Below are 17,221 nucleotides of genomic sequence, written 5' to 3'. Positions count from 1 at the left end.
CTGCCCAGCAACCCAATTCCTGCTGAACTCCGACGGTCTCGAACTTTTTTTTTCTCTCCCCTTCATCGGCCGTTCTCTGGATTGCAGTTTATCCGTCCTCTCGTCGCCAACTCTCACACCATCCTTTTTTCGACACCCTGCAATCATGCATGTTCAGCCTGCTTTCCATCCGACCCAGCATTGTTGATACAACCATTTGAAACACCCTGCCAGGCTTCCCAGGTCCTTGTGTGACAACCCGCCACAGCCACATACCCGGGACCGACCTCTGCCTTCTTGTTCGCTTTCCTGTTGGCATTACCAGTCACACGGGTGGATCCCAGATCCCCATCGCCTATACCGTCCCTATTCTGATATCACCTTTCCAATTCTTAAAATATACTTCACACCCAGCCCTCTCCTACATTACGAGGTGCTCCACGATTTGACGATTCGCGCCCTCCGATTCGAACGAGCCGCCGACTACTTCACCCCTTCACGGCACCTTTGCCTCCCCCCGCTGCCGACCTCATCTGATCGCGCAGTCTTGGACGCGGCGCTTTCCTAATGTTCAGTCGGTCTCGGAAGGGTTCGAAAGGGTTCGGCTTTGGATCTTCAAGCACCAAAGACAGTCAGGTTAACCACCTTCTCGATCTTGGTCTTGTGAGCCCCAAGGCCATTCAAGACCCCTACCGTCCTGGTACCGCTACAACAACAAGGACAAATAACACGTGGACGGATGCGCCGTCCTTTCCAGAGAAGAGTACGTAGGCCCCCATTTGACTCCGACCGTGACTGCTTGAGCGTCGCGAATTGACTTTCCGTCCGAACGGCCGGCCGTCAAATTTGCTGCTTGACGTCCAAACTTGGTAAAAGTTACTCTTGTTAATCAATCTACACACAGACGTCTCAATAGCTCGCGGCACAGGACAGCGCTCCAACGCCTCAGTTCGATCCGGAGACAGTGCACACCGAAGAGGCGACAGCTACTCATCCAACAACATGGCATCCGGCGCCGGCCGCAACAGGAGGGAGCGCACCTTTGTAGGGAGCGAATGCGCAGTGTGCGAGGAGCCGCTGGAGCACACCCTGCGCGGAGAGCGCATTCTACAATTTTCATGCTCGCACGTATCTCACGAAGCTTGCTTCTACGAGTTTATTCGCGAATTCGAATCGCAATACTGCCCCTCGTGCGATGCGCCTCTCCATCTCGACACTAGCCGGGGCGGCAATGTCTTGGATATTGGTAAGCGCAGTTCCATGTCTTGCTCGCCTGAGACACGACTAATTCTTTTGCAGAAAAAATCAGCAACCTCGTTCGATCTGTCTCATCCACCGACACTAGGTCAAATCACACCCCTACGCCCACGGCTACGCCATGGGACAACAACCCAACGCCCACTCCGCGCCCCACCAGCATCGAGTCGAACCAGCGAAACATGGCCAGCACCCACACCCGCGAAAGCGCGCCTCGAAGCACTGGACGCGACAGGGAGAGCAGCCAGCCACCGACTTCCGAGAGGTACGGCCCTTCAAGGCACGCTCGCAGCGATAGCGAGGCCACCGGCGTCGCATCGTCTGGTGGCTACCCCGAAACGACCCAAAGCGGCCCGCCGCGCAGACACGATTATGACGTCCAGGCAATGGAGACCACACCGGGCAGCCCCCGCGCGATAACGAGGAATCCGATCCCGGCACCGACTGTGACAGTTCGATCCGAGTTCCCCACCATCAACAGGTCTCGGCAGCAGCAGACCTTGACCTGCCTTATTACCGTAGAAGTACCCGACAACAAGTGGCGGCCCGATCCCGAAGATCTTGGGTCAGCCCCGCCAGCCCCGCCTGCAGTGAATGCCCGAATCGACGAGGCGTTTGCGCGACCACCATCCCCGGCCCGAAGTGCGCCTCGATTCTATCCCTACGAGTCTCGGGAAGTGCTGGAGGAACAAACCGAAAATCTGAGAAACCGTGTGGACAACTGGCATGGACTCGATTTCAGCAGGTGAGATTTTGGCACACATTCCTTGCATGACCAACGGCCAATGACATGACTGACACACTCCAGATTCGGCAAACTGCGGCTGTATGGCACACTACGCGTCGGCAAGGATAAGGCATCCTGGCAGGAGCTGGAATGCTTTCTGTTCGCTGAAATGTTGATTTGCGTAAAGGAGAAGAAGGTAGCCCTCGCACGGCAATGGGACGAGAACGGCATGCCCAAGAAGACCACCCGCTGCACACTCAAAGGATCCATCCTCATCAAGAAGCACCTCAATGAGGTCTCGGAAACGGGCAACAGTGAGACACATTCCTTCTTTCCACCCAGGTTTTGACGTTAACCATTCACGCAGTTGATGAGAACATTCTTACACTAAACCTCTCTGTCGCGGAGCTGCCTCAGTTCCACCTCCGGTTCGAGAACCGCAACCAGCTCAAGCTTTGGCACCAAGCACTGCTCGACTTGAACGCTGTCGAAACGTCGCCAGTCCGCAGCCCAGAGTACGACCGAGGAGAATTCTCCGAGACGGACGAGGATGACTGGCAGCGTGGATCGCGACAGCAAAGGGTGTCGTCGATTGCCTCGTCCTGGGGCGGCCCTAAATCCACCACAACGGCGCCCACCGAGTACACCAACTTCCAGAGGAGCCCGACAATGCCGGCTTCCATCCACGTACCCATCGACGTGGTTGTGGTCGTCCCCATCTCATCGTCGATGCAGGGCGTCAAGATCAACCTTGTTCGCGATGCCCTCAAATTCATGGTCAACACCCTCGGCGAGAGAGATAGGATGGGACTCGTCACCTTTGGATCGGGCGGCGGCGGTGTACCCATTGTGGGCATGACCACAAAGGCGTGGCCCGGTTGGGGCAACGTATTGGGCTCCATCAAGCCGGTTGGGCAAAAGAGCCACCGCGCCGATGTGGTGGAGGGTGCCAATGTCGCCATGGACTTGCTCATGCAGCGCAAGTACAACAACCCGATCGCCACCATTATGCTCATCAGCGACGCTTCTACTTCGGACGCCGACAGTGTCGACTTTGTCGTGTCGAGAGCCGAAGCAGCCAAGATCACCATTCACTCCTTTGGCCTCGGCATGACGCACAAGCCCGATACCATGATTGAGCTCTCTACCCGCACCAAGGCGTCTTATACCTACGTCAAGGACTGGATGATGCTTCGCGAGTGCCTTGCCGGCTGCCTCGGCGCCATGCAGACGCTCTCTCACCAAAACGTGAAGCTCAAGCTGAAGCTGCCTGAAGGATCTCCGGCCAAGTTCCACAAGATCAGCGGTGCCTTGCAGATTACCAAGCGCGCCACGGGTCGTGACGCTGAGGCCTCCCTGGGCGATCTTAGATTCGGTGACAAGCGCGACGTCTTGGTGCAGCTCGTCATTGTGCCGGACAACACGTCCCAAGAACAACTGCCGCAGGATCCTTGGGATAACATTGTCTCGGGTCTGGAGGCGCTCGGTGGAGCTGGCGATGGGGACGACCAGCGGGTGACTTCAGTCGAGGAGGTGCCTCTCATCCAGGCTGACCTTACATGGGGTGACATTCTCCGGGATGGCACGCTCTCCCATCTCCCCCGCCCTTCTCTGCTTGCCATCACTATGCTTCCGGCCCAGGCGAAAAACAAGAATTCGTGGGCAGGATCGCCCCCGATCCCCCCTCACCCGCACATCGTCCAGCGGCGCATGGAGCTGCTAACGTCGGATATGCTAACCCGCGCCTTGACCCTCGTGTCGCGCGGTCAGCACGACCGAGCGCACACCCTACTCAACGAGACCCGATCTATTTTGAAGGGTCTTGGAAAAGGTGGTCTGCCTCCGATTCCTCCACCGACGGCACCGCCAACGAGATCCCTCCCTTCCACCCCGCACCCCGGGAACGATGCCTCACCCTCCATCACCCCCGACAGAAAACAGACTCCATCGCCCACTCAATCGGCCAACTCGTCCGCCGTCAACGGCTACCAGGCCACTGGCATCGGGCGCAGTCGGTCCAACGATGGCCTCGGTCTCGGTGCGGGTATCGATGCCAATACCGTTGCCGCTCTGGACCACGAGCTCGAGAGCAGTCTCGAATGGATCAGCCATCCTGCCGTCTTTGGCCGCGACAGCCGCAAAGCTGTTCTCCAAGCGATTGGAGTAATCAGCTCCCAGCGAGCCTTCACCTTCCGTACGCCGATTGAATCCCTGTGGTCTGGTCGCGTGGCGGGTGTGAAGAAGCTCACCAGCAAGAGTCGTGAGTGGCGCGAAGAGGGTGGCGGCGAGGGCGGCATCATGGAGGAGGCCTAAGTGGCCTCCTCGATATGCCATACTTTTCTCTGACTTACTGGGAACTCTTGGACTGCCTGAACGACCAGGCGGCGGCGTATTGGTTCCTTGGGAAACACATTCTTACGGTCGTTACTTGGCACGGGCTCGTCTTTGCCAATCATCATACCCCCTGATCTACAGCTGATTTGTTTTTTTGTTACCGATATAGCTGCTTTGCTCACGTCTTTACCGCACCGCAGCATGCTTTGCCGGAAAGATACCACACATGTTTTTGCTATTTTATTCCTTTCTTACCTACTATGTCTTCGAGCACGCGTGTCTTGTCTTGCGAGACGACTCGTCGTGCCGTCGCATCTCATGAAAGCTTTCTCGCGCTGCCACGTCACCGAGAGCCTTACAAATCATGTAATTTCGCTTCTTATTGTCATGTCACTGATGTCTGGAGAACTGGATGACGGGAGAGGGTTGTGGGCTCGGCTGCGAAAAAGCATGCTTCTTGTACATGTTTGGGAATGAACGACACGGACGTGCGGAAGAGTAGAGCAATACTACTTGCTGTTGACATGCCATATCAGATCATTGTCTTTTGTGACCGCTTCTGGGTTGATGAGTCTTTTGAATTTCGGCAACTACACCGAGTGTCTGTTGGTACGACTGTCTGGATTTACACGTAGCCTTGCCTTGACAACTTTCCCGAATTGAAATGAGTTGGGGTGATGGCGTAAAACAGCTCCTGTCCCAACTGCGATGAGCCAACACTGACCAACAGTTAGAATCCGAGTCACTTTGGCATGGACATCACGGGAAAGGACTTGTTTGAAAGACACAACACGAGTTCCGATCTATATCTGCGAGCTAGGCACACGTAACTCCAGGACATACTCCCCCATCCCCCATCCAAAACCTGTTTTTTCTCCCCTTTTCCTATTTTACTTCTTCTCGTTGTCGCCGCGAGACTCCATGTAGCTTCCGACTCTAGATCATGGATTCAAACTCGTGAAGGTGGTGAGAAGCTGCAGAGTTTGATTCATTGCGTTAGACGGAAAGGCCGTGGTGTAGGAAACTTGTAAGGGAAGGGCGATGAGGAAACTCACTCTATTGCTTCTTGTCGTTGGCTTCGTACTTGTCCTCGGGATAGGGTCCGAACTCCGTAGTCTGGCGCTTGGAGTTGGTGGTCTCGTACTTGTCCTCTGGATAAGGCCCAAACTCGGTGGTCTGGCGTCTAGAGTTCTTGGCTTCGTACTTGTCCTCGGGGTAAGGACCGAACTCGGTAGTCTGACGCTTTTCCTTCATGTTGCTGCTCTCGTACTTGTCTTCGGGGTAGGGTCCGAATTCTGTAGTCTGGCGCTTGGAATTGGTCGACTCGTACTTGTCTTCGGGGTAGGGACCGAACTCGGTAGTTTGCCGCTTCTCCTTCATGCTGTTGCCCTCGTACTTGTCCTCGGGATAGGGCCCAAATTCGGTGGTCTGACGCTTCGAGCTCTTGCCCTGGTAGCTATCCTCTGGGTAGGGCCCAAATTCGGTAGTCTGACGCTTCGAGCTCTGGCCCTGGTAGCTATCCTCTGGGTAGGGACCAAACTCCGTAGTCTGACGCCTTGCCTTGCCCTCGTACTTGTCTTCAGGGTAGGGGCCAAACTCCGTGGTCTGACGCTTGCTGTTCTCCTTGCCCTGGTAGCTGTCCTCTGGGTACGGACCGAACTCTGTGGTCTGGCGTTTCGTGTTGCCCTCGTACTTGTCCTCAGGGTACGGGCCGAATTCAGTCGTCTGGCGTCTTTGGTTCTCCTTGCCCTGGTAGTTATCTTCAGGGTAAGGACCAAATTCTGTGGTCTGGCGCTTTCCATTCTCCTTCCCCTGGTAGCTATCCTCGGGGTAGGGACCAAACTCGGTCGTCTGGCGCCTCTGGCTCGCCTTGCCCTGGTAGCTATCCTCGGGGTAGGGGCCGAACTCGGTCGTCTGGCGCTTGCCGTTCTCCTTGCCCTGGTAGCTGTCCTCAGGATAGGGACCAAACTCGGTGGTTTGGCGCTTCTCCGGAACGGCGAGCTTGGCACCCGGAGCGGCGGCGGCAAGGCTTGCGGCGAAGGCAAGGATGGCAGTGACCTTTGTCATATGCATGATGGCGTTTGGAGTTGTGAGAGGAGGGATGAATGTGTTGTGAAGAAGAGTGCTAGAGGCAAGGTGAAGACTGGAGATATTGAAGAAGCTTGTAGAACTGTGAAGGTGTTTGACTTGATGAGTGAGTGAGGAGAATGTTCGCTTTTTCCGGAACGAAATGCACCCTTAAATATCCATTTTTTCTGTTCAACTTGGTTGTCAACTCGACTGACAACTCATCAGTGAAGTTGCCATTTCGTTCAAGATTCAGAGGCCTCGCCATCGGTCCGACGGATACGGGTGCTTTCGTCACTCGACGCCCTGTCGTGAACTTCTTGTTCGTGATAGCGTCAACGCGTCGTCACTCTTGTTGTTCGTGATGCGCCATACTTTCGAGTCCGCAGCAGAACTAGAGCTCGATCGTATGACTCGTTGATCCGTTCAACCTTTTCCGAAGATCAGAAGGCAACGCATCGCCGCCCGCTAGCGAGAACAAGTCGAGATGATTGCGTCTCCCATCGGGAACTTCAAGTTGACAAAGTTTGAACCTCGGGGATCGAGATCATCATGAACTAACCTTTGAAGAATCTCGGAGTTTCTTGTGGTCCAAGGAATCATCTCTAGGCATGAGTCGTCAACTTCCTTCTCATTTCCAGTGGGAAGCCTCTCCATCGGGCATATAAGGCGGATATCCGTCGGGCCCACGATGTTGGTCTTAGCGTTTGCGATTCCTGGCACAAACTTCTTCTCTAACCTCTTTCAGTCAATCCCGTTCTAACCTCTTTACACAATGTCTCTCAAGCAATTCTTGTCCATGTCCTTCGCCGCGGCCCTCCTGGCGGCACTCTTCTCCGCAAAGTCTCGGTCCCAGACGGAGCTCCAGATCCCACTCGGCAACTCTTGCCCGCGCCCGCGCTATACGGTACGGACGTTGTCGTATGATCCACTCATTCAGCACATTGAGAACTTTATCACTCAAGAGGAGTCCCAGTACCTGCTGCAGATTGCGTACGTCAGAGCTCCTCCCTATTGCTGAAGATTCGGGGTATACGTGCTGACTGACTCGGTACAGGCATCCTAGGTTCCAGCGGTCTCGCGCCATCGGCACTGACGGGCGATCCATTGCTGCACAAGAACGAACCAGTTCCACGGCGTACCTGCCTTCGGATGATTCTGTCGTCCAATGCATCAGATCCCGCGCTTCGGAGTTTCAGGGCTACGTAGACCTTGACATGATGGAGGATCTGCAAGTGACGCGGTACTTGGAGGGGCAGCAGTACACGAATCACTATGACTGGGCAGCGAACCCCGCGGCGAGAAATCAGACGACAAACAGGGGAAACGACCTTCTTTGCCGTTCTCGATGTGGAGTGTGCCAGCTGCGGGACACGGTTTCCCAAGATTTCGGTGGACTGGGGTGTCGAGGATGAGCGGTGGTGCAACCTGGTCGACTGCGCGGCCCAGACAGAGCTGACAGTGCGAGCGGTCGCCGGTAGTGCCGTCTTCTGGCGGAATCTCCATTCCGATGGGACCGGAGATGCTCGAACGCTACATGCCGGCCTGCCGGCGGTAGGCGGCAAAAAGATCGGGTTGAATATCTGGACACGCCGGGAGGTTTAGTGCGCCTGCGAGGGGGGAGACTGTCTCCCGGGGATATTGGACGTTTCGAAATAGCGCACCAATCATCTTTCACTCTTTTGACTCCGCTTTGTCACACGTTCTATTAGTCTTTAGACCTTGTTTTGTTCTGGTGAATCGAGATCTATCTGCAAGGGCCACAAAGTCTACATGCTTATATTCATACTCCTCCCACGCGGCACCTGCTGGTCACTGACACAACTGGGGCTGTCTCTAAAGACTCCGGTAAAGGTTCACACTAGCGCTTTGTAGATCATGGCCAACTACACGCGGAAGACGACAGCCGCTTTTTTTAGACTTTTGACTCAAATATGCCAAAAAGCCGGTGGCATGAACCATGATGTGATTCAGCGCGTAGTCTGTCAAGTGCAATGCCCCATTGGGTACATCGGTAATGGCGGCTAATTTCGCTGGAATCATTGGACGCGGCCGCTAGAACCAACTCTTCCGGAGCCCAAAGCTTGTCTGTGGTTCCCGAAAGCTTCTTTCAGGTAGACGTACACGCTAGCAGGCATCAGATTCATGGTCGATGGCGAAGGGACCAGGGCCATATCGCACCCGAGTAGCTCGGTAGATCAACACGTACTAGAGAGAGCTCGGATCGCGAGGACAGGAACCACCTCGCGACCTGCCTTGCCGACATCTGCACAGCAGCAACAACAACAATCTGAAGGAATCTGCTCCACTCTGTGGTCTCCCACCTCTCCAGGCCTACCTCATCTTTCAAACTGGCATTGATCATTCTCCATATCGTAGAACACCTACATCTCACTTTTGCAATGGAAGAAAGCAAGCTCCTTAGGCGCAACTCCTCCTCGGACGGTGATACGGATTCTACTGGATTTGCTGACACCTTGGAGCGGGGCTCTATCCGCAAGACCGTCATGTCACGTTGTGAGCTGTTTCGTTGCTGTCTTGACATTATCCTCATTCTTTGTCTTCTTGGGACGACCGCTGCGATTCTCAAGAAGGACGCCGGGCGACACGACAAAACGGTCTGGCCGGCGGGAAGCGACTACAATCACTTTGTCCCACATGGCAAGCCGCACCTCTTCACCTTGTGAACGCCGCTGACCTGCAGGGTAGATGTGAGCTCGAGAGGCGTTCCGAAGCCGTCGGGCCCTGACCAGTACGAGGTCACCGCCCATGCGTTTCATGACCAGAGTGTCCTGAACGAGACTCTTGATTCTTGGCAAGGTCTCTCCCACGGCAAGCATCCATTGAATCAGGATTTTATCACCGACTAACGAGATTGCCAGCCTTTGTCCGAGCCTCCCCATATGACGGTAGTGGGCCTCAGAAGCTGTTTTCAGGTGACTTGTTTGAGATTGCCGCTTTCCATCAGATCCACTGTCTGGTAAGTCATCTGATCAATCTTTTCGTTCTTCGCACTTCTGACGCCCGGGTCACTAGACATCCATCCTGGAGGATTTTGGTCTCTTGGCTGCCGGTGTTCCCAAGGAGGAGCTGCCTGGGTACCACAGCGGGGTCACACTAACGTGGGAGGAGCACAAGGCGCACTGCTTCAACTACGTCCGGCAGGCCCTAATGTGCTTTGCTGACTCCACCGCCGAGGGCCACATTGAGGGTGACACGCATCGGGTCGCTGATCATGGGGTAATGCATGTTTGCAATGATTTTGATGCTCTGCTGGCGTGGTCGAAGGAGCCCGAGCGGGCACTGCCCAAAAGTTGGAGGGTGACAGATTAAGAAGAAGAGACTTGCCCGTTTGTAGCAGATAGATTTGTAGTTGTAGCACAACTGACATACATTCTCTTATCTGACTTACTATGCGCATTGTGGCATATCGATCTTGCTACGAAAATTACGAGTCAAGTTTGATATAATGGAAATGACGGAATGCAGACCATGGTGTTCAAGAGCTTGTCCAATAGCCGTTTAGAGGTTTAGATTAGCGCCTATTAGATGACAAAACCGAGTGGCTCAGTGACACTCTCATTTCCCCTATATGAGAGCACATCAGGCATATGCAGTCACAGTGAAGATTCTCGTTTGTACAGCCAGATGAAAGCTTTGTTGTACTAGTCTCAGTATAGGCACTCTGTCTGGTTGTACTATCTCTAGTCTCACCCCATGTGGGAGTGTCCATGGCCGTGACCAGGCACACCTTCCTTCGCCTTTCCCGGAAACATTTTTGAAAAGTGCCCGCAGTCAGGGTATTGGATCTTTGCTCTGACCTCAATGTCATCCGGCTCATTGATCCTCGTCAGAACCTGAGTACAGTGTTGCGTGTGCGTCAAGACGTCTTCGCGGTGAACCATGCGATTCTCAGTCAACGCCTTGTGGAATCGGAGGATGTTGTAGGCGCAGTGCGTCTTGTGAAGCCTGTTGGTGAGGTATACAGGCTGGGTATCAGAGCCGAACTGCTCCTCAGTCACGGACGCCGTCTTGTTCTGGTCGGTGTAGAACACCCACGGCCCGGCGTTGCGGAATTTGTCCGTCAGCTCACGGTCGAAGCACTCCTCCGGCACCCAGCAGAATGAGAGCACGTCAAAGTGGCAACCGAGTGCTTGGGCCTCGCTGGACGAGTTGCCGCAGGGGTTCTCTATGATGCCCTGGGCGTTGGTGCGGGAAGGCGGGACGATGGACTGGAAGACCCAGGTGACGGAGAAGGCAAAGATGACGCTCAAGGCTAGACCGATGAGGAGCTTGGAGAGAACCTCGCGCTGGTAGCGGCGCTGCACCTCTGGTGAGGGAAAAAGAGGAGTTCCCTTTTCTTGCTCATCCTCGGTGAGCATGGGGCGGGTGCTATCCTCGCTATCGTAAGACATGGTGTTTTTGGAATGATGAGAATGAATTTAGGTGTGTAAGTGATGTTCCTGAAAATCCTTTGCAGAGACGATGTGAGACCTAGGCTTTGAGATTGTCTACTGCGACGAGACGGTGAGGTGACCTTTGGCATTTGGGCCCAGGGGCATTGCATCTACCCGACTTGAGTCTACTTGGCCGTGAGACTCATTTGGTGACTTTCTATGATATCTCATGACTCTTGCACGGCTCGGAAGATGAGAAAATCATCTACAAGCGTACGATGTGGGGTTTTAGACTTTGGTTACGTCTCCTCGCAATGAAGCTTAGCGCATAAATGCGCCGTGTACAAGATCCTAAGTCTAGGCTTCAGTAAATTCCGCCGTTTCGTCGTTGAAATGGAATATCACCATGGAGGAGTACGATCGGCGATGGACTCCTATCCGAGGACCGAAGTCGAGTGCCGAACAGAGTCAACTTGACGATGTCAAGATCAACTCACCTCTGCCATTGAGTTTATGTCGGTCCCATGTTTTGACTTTTGGCAGTCAAAGCTTCGACGGGAGGGAGTCGTCACTTGCACCCGAACAGCTCCACCCCGGACTGAGTCGCCAGCCAGAGAGGGAAAAATCCAACAACACCTGCGGGCGTTCGGCGAACCCGTTTTCGAAATAGTGCCTATTTTGAGTTGTGACTCTAGCAATTTACACTCGAACGGCATTCTTTTGCCGGCATTGCAGTCGACCGGACGATCTTGCCATTGGATGGCACATTAGTCGTAGGGCACCTTATGGTCGTTGCAGTCGGGGTTCATTAATCCCCAAGTCCAGAGCCTCCCTTGATGAATCAGATGGTCACCCGTAACTCCTCTACTCACCCAACACAAAGTTGAGTCACTATGAACTTCTTCAAGGCAGACAAGTCAACGCAGTATGTGTCTGTAGAGGAGAGCTCCGAGTGTAGCGAAGACCAGCTGCCTTTGCGAAGGAGGCCCTCGTCGCCGATTGTGTCGGTTTCCAGGTCTTACTACTTCATTTCGTTGCTGTTGTTTGCCATTTTCCCCGTACTTGTCGTTGCCTTGTTTGTTCTTCACACTCGGCTAGAGGGCGCTCGCATCGACAGCGGCTTTCTCAAAGGCTTCCCTACCGAACTAGGTATGCCAGACAGTGCTCTCAAACAAAGGGCAGACAACGAGCTGACATTAAGAGCTACATAGAACCAATCAAAGGTGTACTTGCCAGTGAAACAGTACGTTTCACTGGAGGCCTTCACTTCTACAAGAATGGGACCTTGTACCGTGAGGTAATTGAGGGACAACCGCAATACGTCGGGCCTCCATCACCAGCGATTGATGCAGCGTGGAAGAGTCTGCTAAAAGGTGATTTGGCCAAGGGAGTTCGACCTAAAACCACACTGACCAAGTTCAGGCCAATACATGAACCTTGTTGGGAGCGAAGCATCGAGCATGGTTGGGCGCACGTGGAAAGACAGCCACGGCAACTACGAAGTGGCGTAAGTTTCGCATTCTTACGAGTAGAGTTTTAAGCAATGAACTAAGACTTGTCTAGTCTAGATGTGATGCATACCCTCCATTGCGTGGTAAAGTACCTCTGGCCCGTGGTTTGTCTGCAATGACGACTAATTCGTTGAAGAACAAAGTGAGGATGGCTCTGGATCCAGATTACTACAGGGAGGAAGAGAGCCCCCGAATTCACAGGATGCACGTCGGTAAGCCATGCTTCTTTCTCAAACTTCAAAAAACAGTGCGGCTAATTACAGCCCTAGACCACTGTCTTGACTATCTTAGGCAGACGGTACAATGCCACGGTGACCTGACTCCCATGGTTTTCAGCTGGTCGGAGGATGCCGGAAGGGTTGTTGCCGACTGGAAAGAACCTCATACATGCCGCAACTTTAACCGTGTTCGCAGTTGGGCTGAAGACCACTTTCGGCCATGAACTACGTATTATACACGTGTTACTCAACCCATTCATGCGGTTTATTTTGAAGCAACTTTTCCCCTAAGACTGTTAAGAGGCTCTAGTTTAGAACTCAAGATCTAGGAACGAATCTTTTGTAGACAGTGTATTGGTAGAACGGAATAGTATTCGGGTTTGAGTTTATAATTCTTACCAAACTCTTATCCTGCTTCTTTGTACTCGCACTGTCTTGATATCATTGCTGTCTTTGTGTTTATACTGCATGGTGTATGTCATTTGCATTTTTCAAGTAAACGCTTAGATCACTTTGTTCACAGTTCGTAATACGGGGGAGATACGCCTATTGGTTTGTCTTGAATAAAAGCCACGGTTTAAGCACAAGATGTACCGAATCTTGTAGGATAGATGAGATAAATATTGGACAAGACACGATAAGATCAAGTATGGCCATACCGAAAGCTGGGTTTGGAGATCTGCCATGGCGACAAGTCACATAAACCTATCAGATTGACAGAGAGCTGACCTCTACTACTCTACCTTATTCATCCAGGTACGTCGGCATTTTCGACAGCCGTCCCCACCCATGCACATTCGAAGTCTGATGGAGTATTCGCAAAGGTTCTACTTTCCTTGACCTCTTTCTGTCATCTATGTGGTCATGGCTAGGATGAGATTTTGAGTTTTGCTCTCAATCAACCCCCCTTTCCGGTGCCGTGCTCCAACCTCCGAGTAGGTCTGTCCAAAGAAATTCGTTTGTTTCTCCGATTATAACTCCCATGTAGCATTCTAATTCTTGAAGAAGAGCGTCCGACAGGACTCGTTAGGGTCTATAGGATACTCCATACCGGAAGAAGCTTAATCTCCACTCTAGCCCATCGTGTCCTCCTCTACCTCCGACTTGACCAGGCACACACTGGCTCGCAAGCTCTGGGAGAACATTGCTCAGTATAAGCACGAGAATACTTAGCTTTTCGCGATTCGAGCGAACTATGACACATTCCCAACCAAAAGGGAATGAGCGACGAACATCTCCAAGAGGTGGACGATCCTCACAAATCTTCCTGGTCATCCGTGAAGCCAAAGCTCTATCTGAGTAATTGTAAGGCTCGAGTGGGAATCTTGAGAGAAATCAAGCGCATGACATATCTCGACGGAAACACCACTAGTTCCCTATCCGACGACCTCCATACGCCTTACCTTTGGGCGGCTTGCATGAGTACCGACTTATCCGAGCTTGAGAAGTTCAGGGATATCCTGAAAGAGTCGTCCATGGAAGATGCTGGTCCGTCTCTGATGCTTATCAGCGCGGCGGTCCAACAGCTTGTGGCATTGTGTAAGTTCTATGTCCTAGGCTATTGAGGGCCATTCATGGCGCTAATAAATTGAACCAAAGACAAAACTCCCGACCATGTTGAGGTGGACTCCGCTGCGTCGTCTCCAAGTGCCAAGTCTCCACGAAGAGAACCGGCAACCTGTAATTCAAAAACCATCCCCACAAAGAGCAGCAACACCCCACGACCACTCTCATCACCTCTGCAGCATTCTCCTGGGAAGACAGGTTCCGGAGGCCGACAGCAGTCTGCGGAATCCGGTTCGCCAAATTCGCCGGGCAACCAGGAGAAGTACAGGAACAAACGAGCGGTCCAAATGGTGAGCCAGACAACATTCTCTCAATTCAGTAAGTAGTTAGCTAATTCTCGATAGGCAAAGCAGCGGGACAATGCAACATGCCCTTTGCTAGGCACCAGATACTGTGAAGCTGCTCATATCTATCCATTTGCCTCCATCGAGAAGAAGGGCACGATCGTGACGAGCGTGCACGCTCTAATGAAAGTTTTCGGACGGGGGACAGCTCAAAGATTCACTGATGCTCTCAGTATGGTCAACCTGGACTCGTGCGCCAATATGATCTGCCTGGATCGTATTCCGCATAGAATGTTTGACGACGGCCGACTAGCCTTGCAGCCAATTGATAGAGGCACCTACACGAATGGCAAACACTTCATTCGCTTGCGCGTGCATTTTCTGCAGACACAGGCGAGGCAACACGAACCACGCGCATGGAGAAATGATCTGGCGCAGGATCCTTATGAGCTGCTGGAGAATTTCCAGCTCGGCGACGACGAGACTCAAGGAATCCGCCTCGTTTCTTCCGTGACTCAGCGCGAAATTAGTGATGGCCACGAGTTTGATATCACTGCAAAGACGCAAGAAGATCTTCCAAATTGGGACCTTTTCGATCTCAGGTACCGCATTAGTCTGATGAACCATCTGATCGGCGCTGCTGGTATTTCAGAAGAGGAGATTGGTGAATCCGATAAAGAGGTATCTGATGAGGAATTCGAAGATATTGATGTGGTCGAAGGCGCCATCACGAAATTGGAGGAAATCGCGGAGCAGAGGCCGGAGGAGGTGGATGAGGATGATATTGCCTGAGTATCGAGATATATGTACCTAGGCTTGGCGGGGCTTTTGATAGATAGTCGTAGTGTACTCATCGATGACCACCGAGCAACGTGATTGTTCCGAAACGTATTGGCCGTCCTATTTCCTGTCCTAACGCTTCTGTGGTGTCGTGATGTTTAGGCAGATGGAGTGGGGCCAGCTGGCTTGGGAACAGGCAGCACCCGCTAATGGCTACCAGAACAAGGATTAGATGCAGCCCATCGTCGGATACAAAAGCTTGTAAATTGAACCTCACTTTCTGTGAGCTTTCCGAGAATTAGTCTGCACTGCCATACAAATTATTGTTAAGCTACCATCTCTTTGATATTTCCGACCTTTGAATATCTTGACACCATCTCAGCCTCTTGAACCATGTCCGGAAAAAGCGCCCCAGTCAACTCTTCCCAACCACTTACACAATTCTCATTCGCCATCTTCACCAAACTCCCACCCGAGCTTCAACTTGAGATCCTTTCACACTGCCAGCAAAACGACCTCATCTGCATATCCCTTGCATCACACTCTCTCCGCGCCATGATGCTTCCACTCATCCCGGCAAAACCCTCGCTACTCTCATACGACCAAGTACACCCCCCAGAAGCGCTCAAGTGCGAGTGCGGCGACACTTCAGCAATCGGCGTTGTCCAGGACAAGTACTGGCATAGGAGGAAACGTCATGTCTACAAGTACGCCGAGCCCCCGAGAAGATGCTCAAATTGGACGCCCTGTCGATCGTATGCCACCGACCACGCCATGTGCCGGCGGCAGTGGTGTAGGCACTGCTCGTGTACCACGTGCCCGCTCTATGCAAGACTCCGCAGGTCGATGGGAGACCTGAGATACTGTGCCGAGTGCCAAAAGTTTACGAAGCGCCCACAGACGAAGAAGTACAAGGGGAGATGTGAGTCTAAAATAGAGTGACGCGAGTCTGAGGAGCTGATCGCTGACACATGCCAGGTTTGCATGGCCGCCCCCGGGTTCGACGGAATCCAGACAATCACTGGACAGCCAAAAAGGGAGTGTCGTATGGGTATCGCTGGTGGCGAAGATGGGGCACTTGCGGTGTCGATGCCTGGGGGTATCCAGACGGGGACAAAACGGCGGATATTAGCAGAAGGAGAAATGCGAGAGTTGTGTAGACTGTAGAGAGTTGTTGGCCTTTCAATTGATTAGGTCTCTCATCAAGGGTGTAAACTTGCTTGTGTTATTGGGGTCCCCGAGCGGCACATTGTGCCATGTACAGCGAGACTTGAGAGCTCCGCACCGTCAGATGCTTGTACACTATTTTAGACATTTGCTTACTGCAACCAGGTTTCCATAACTCTTTGAATGACGTCAAATTGACTCTAATATCCAACAAACTAAACAATTGAGGCAGCGTATACTCTCCAGAGAACTGCGGATGAAGTCCATTCCCGAGACTTGGCGACAACGCGTCGCTTTGAATGACGTTCTGAAATGCAGTGACTACTTATAGGGAGTTCATCACTGCTCATCATATCAATACTACCACCATCAGCAGCAACTACTCTTCCTCACAAGCCCGAACGTTTCGCGGACAATGTTGGTTCTTTGAAGGAATTTCCCATCCAAGATACCTAACGATCTAGTGGGTTATCCCGTAGCACTCGTGAAGCCTTTTGCTTTCCCTAGATTGTATTGTCTCTTTGTCGTCGTTTGGTCTCAGCAACTTACGCTAACTTACACCTAGTAGGTAATTGGGGTCAAGCTCCACTTACCGCGGCACCGTCCCCAGACCCACACCCTGCTACCGACTGGCTGGCGAAAGCTTCTGCTGATTTTGATGAACAAGCACTTGCCCGAGCGATGGTAGAATACATGTATAATCTGGGAAATTTTGCGCGTAGAAGTTTCCTGGGATCGCCCGGCATCGAAGACGAGTTTTCTCAAGCTATTGAAAAAAGACTGCTGCTGTGTCTGGGAAAAGCATAGCACAGCAAGGAGCTCAGAGCTCAAGGTCCCTCAAGCTCGGCACACTCTGAGACTACCGATTGGCTCGGCGCATGCAAACCGTTCATGTCGAGCTACCTAAGTCGAATTCTCTACTTCATCCCTACGG

The 17,221-nt window shown here is 52.7% G+C and overlaps 5 protein-coding genes across 5 annotated transcripts; 3 read left to right on the top strand and 2 right to left on the bottom strand.

Moving 5' to 3' along the window:
• Positions 1 to 981: 981 nt before the first annotated feature.
• On the top strand, positions 982 to 4,276 carry N0V96_007693 (uncharacterized protein; the record flags this gene model as incomplete). Its single annotated transcript, XM_053194580.2, has 4 exons — positions 982 to 1,225; positions 1,279 to 1,981; positions 2,045 to 2,277; positions 2,331 to 4,276. 4 exons carry the CDS (start codon positions 982 to 984, stop codon positions 4,274 to 4,276), a joined length of 3,126 nt encoding a protein of 1,041 aa, XP_053048076.2.
• A 1,077-nt stretch (positions 4,277 to 5,353) lies between these two features.
• N0V96_007692 (uncharacterized protein) lies at positions 5,354 to 6,370 on the bottom strand (the record flags this gene model as incomplete). Its single annotated transcript, XM_053194579.1, has 1 exon — positions 5,354 to 6,370. The coding sequence occupies one exon, from the start codon at positions 6,368 to 6,370 to the stop codon at positions 5,354 to 5,356; it is 1,017 nt and encodes a 338-aa protein (XP_053048075.1).
• A 769-nt stretch (positions 6,371 to 7,139) lies between these two features.
• On the top strand, positions 7,140 to 7,779 carry N0V96_007691 (uncharacterized protein; the record flags this gene model as incomplete). Its single annotated transcript, XM_053194578.2, has 2 exons — positions 7,140 to 7,357; positions 7,422 to 7,779. 2 exons carry the CDS (start codon positions 7,140 to 7,142, stop codon positions 7,777 to 7,779), a joined length of 576 nt encoding a protein of 191 aa, XP_053048074.2.
• A 2,295-nt stretch (positions 7,780 to 10,074) lies between these two features.
• N0V96_007690 (uncharacterized protein) lies at positions 10,075 to 10,779 on the bottom strand (the record flags this gene model as incomplete). The annotated part of the gene is made up of 1 exon (XM_053194577.2): positions 10,075 to 10,779. One exon carries the CDS (start codon positions 10,777 to 10,779, stop codon positions 10,075 to 10,077), a length of 705 nt encoding a protein of 234 aa, XP_053048073.1.
• Positions 10,780 to 13,908: 3,129 nt separating this feature from the next.
• N0V96_007689 (uncharacterized protein) lies at positions 13,909 to 15,132 on the top strand (the record flags this gene model as incomplete). The annotated part of the gene is made up of 3 exons (XM_053194576.2): positions 13,909 to 14,029; positions 14,255 to 14,346; positions 14,401 to 15,132. 3 exons carry the CDS (start codon positions 13,909 to 13,911, stop codon positions 15,130 to 15,132), a joined length of 945 nt encoding a protein of 314 aa, XP_053048072.1.
• Between the last annotated feature and the right edge of the window lie 2,089 nt (positions 15,133 to 17,221).

The sequence above is a fragment of the Colletotrichum fioriniae genome (genome assembly GCF_027942845.1).
Source record: "Colletotrichum fioriniae strain IMI 355084 chromosome Unknown scaffold_9, whole genome shotgun sequence".
Lineage (NCBI taxonomy): Eukaryota > Fungi > Ascomycota > Sordariomycetes > Glomerellales > Glomerellaceae > Colletotrichum > Colletotrichum fioriniae.
Note: the sequence above shows the minus strand (reverse complement) of the source record. Positions and strands in the feature narration are given on the sequence as shown.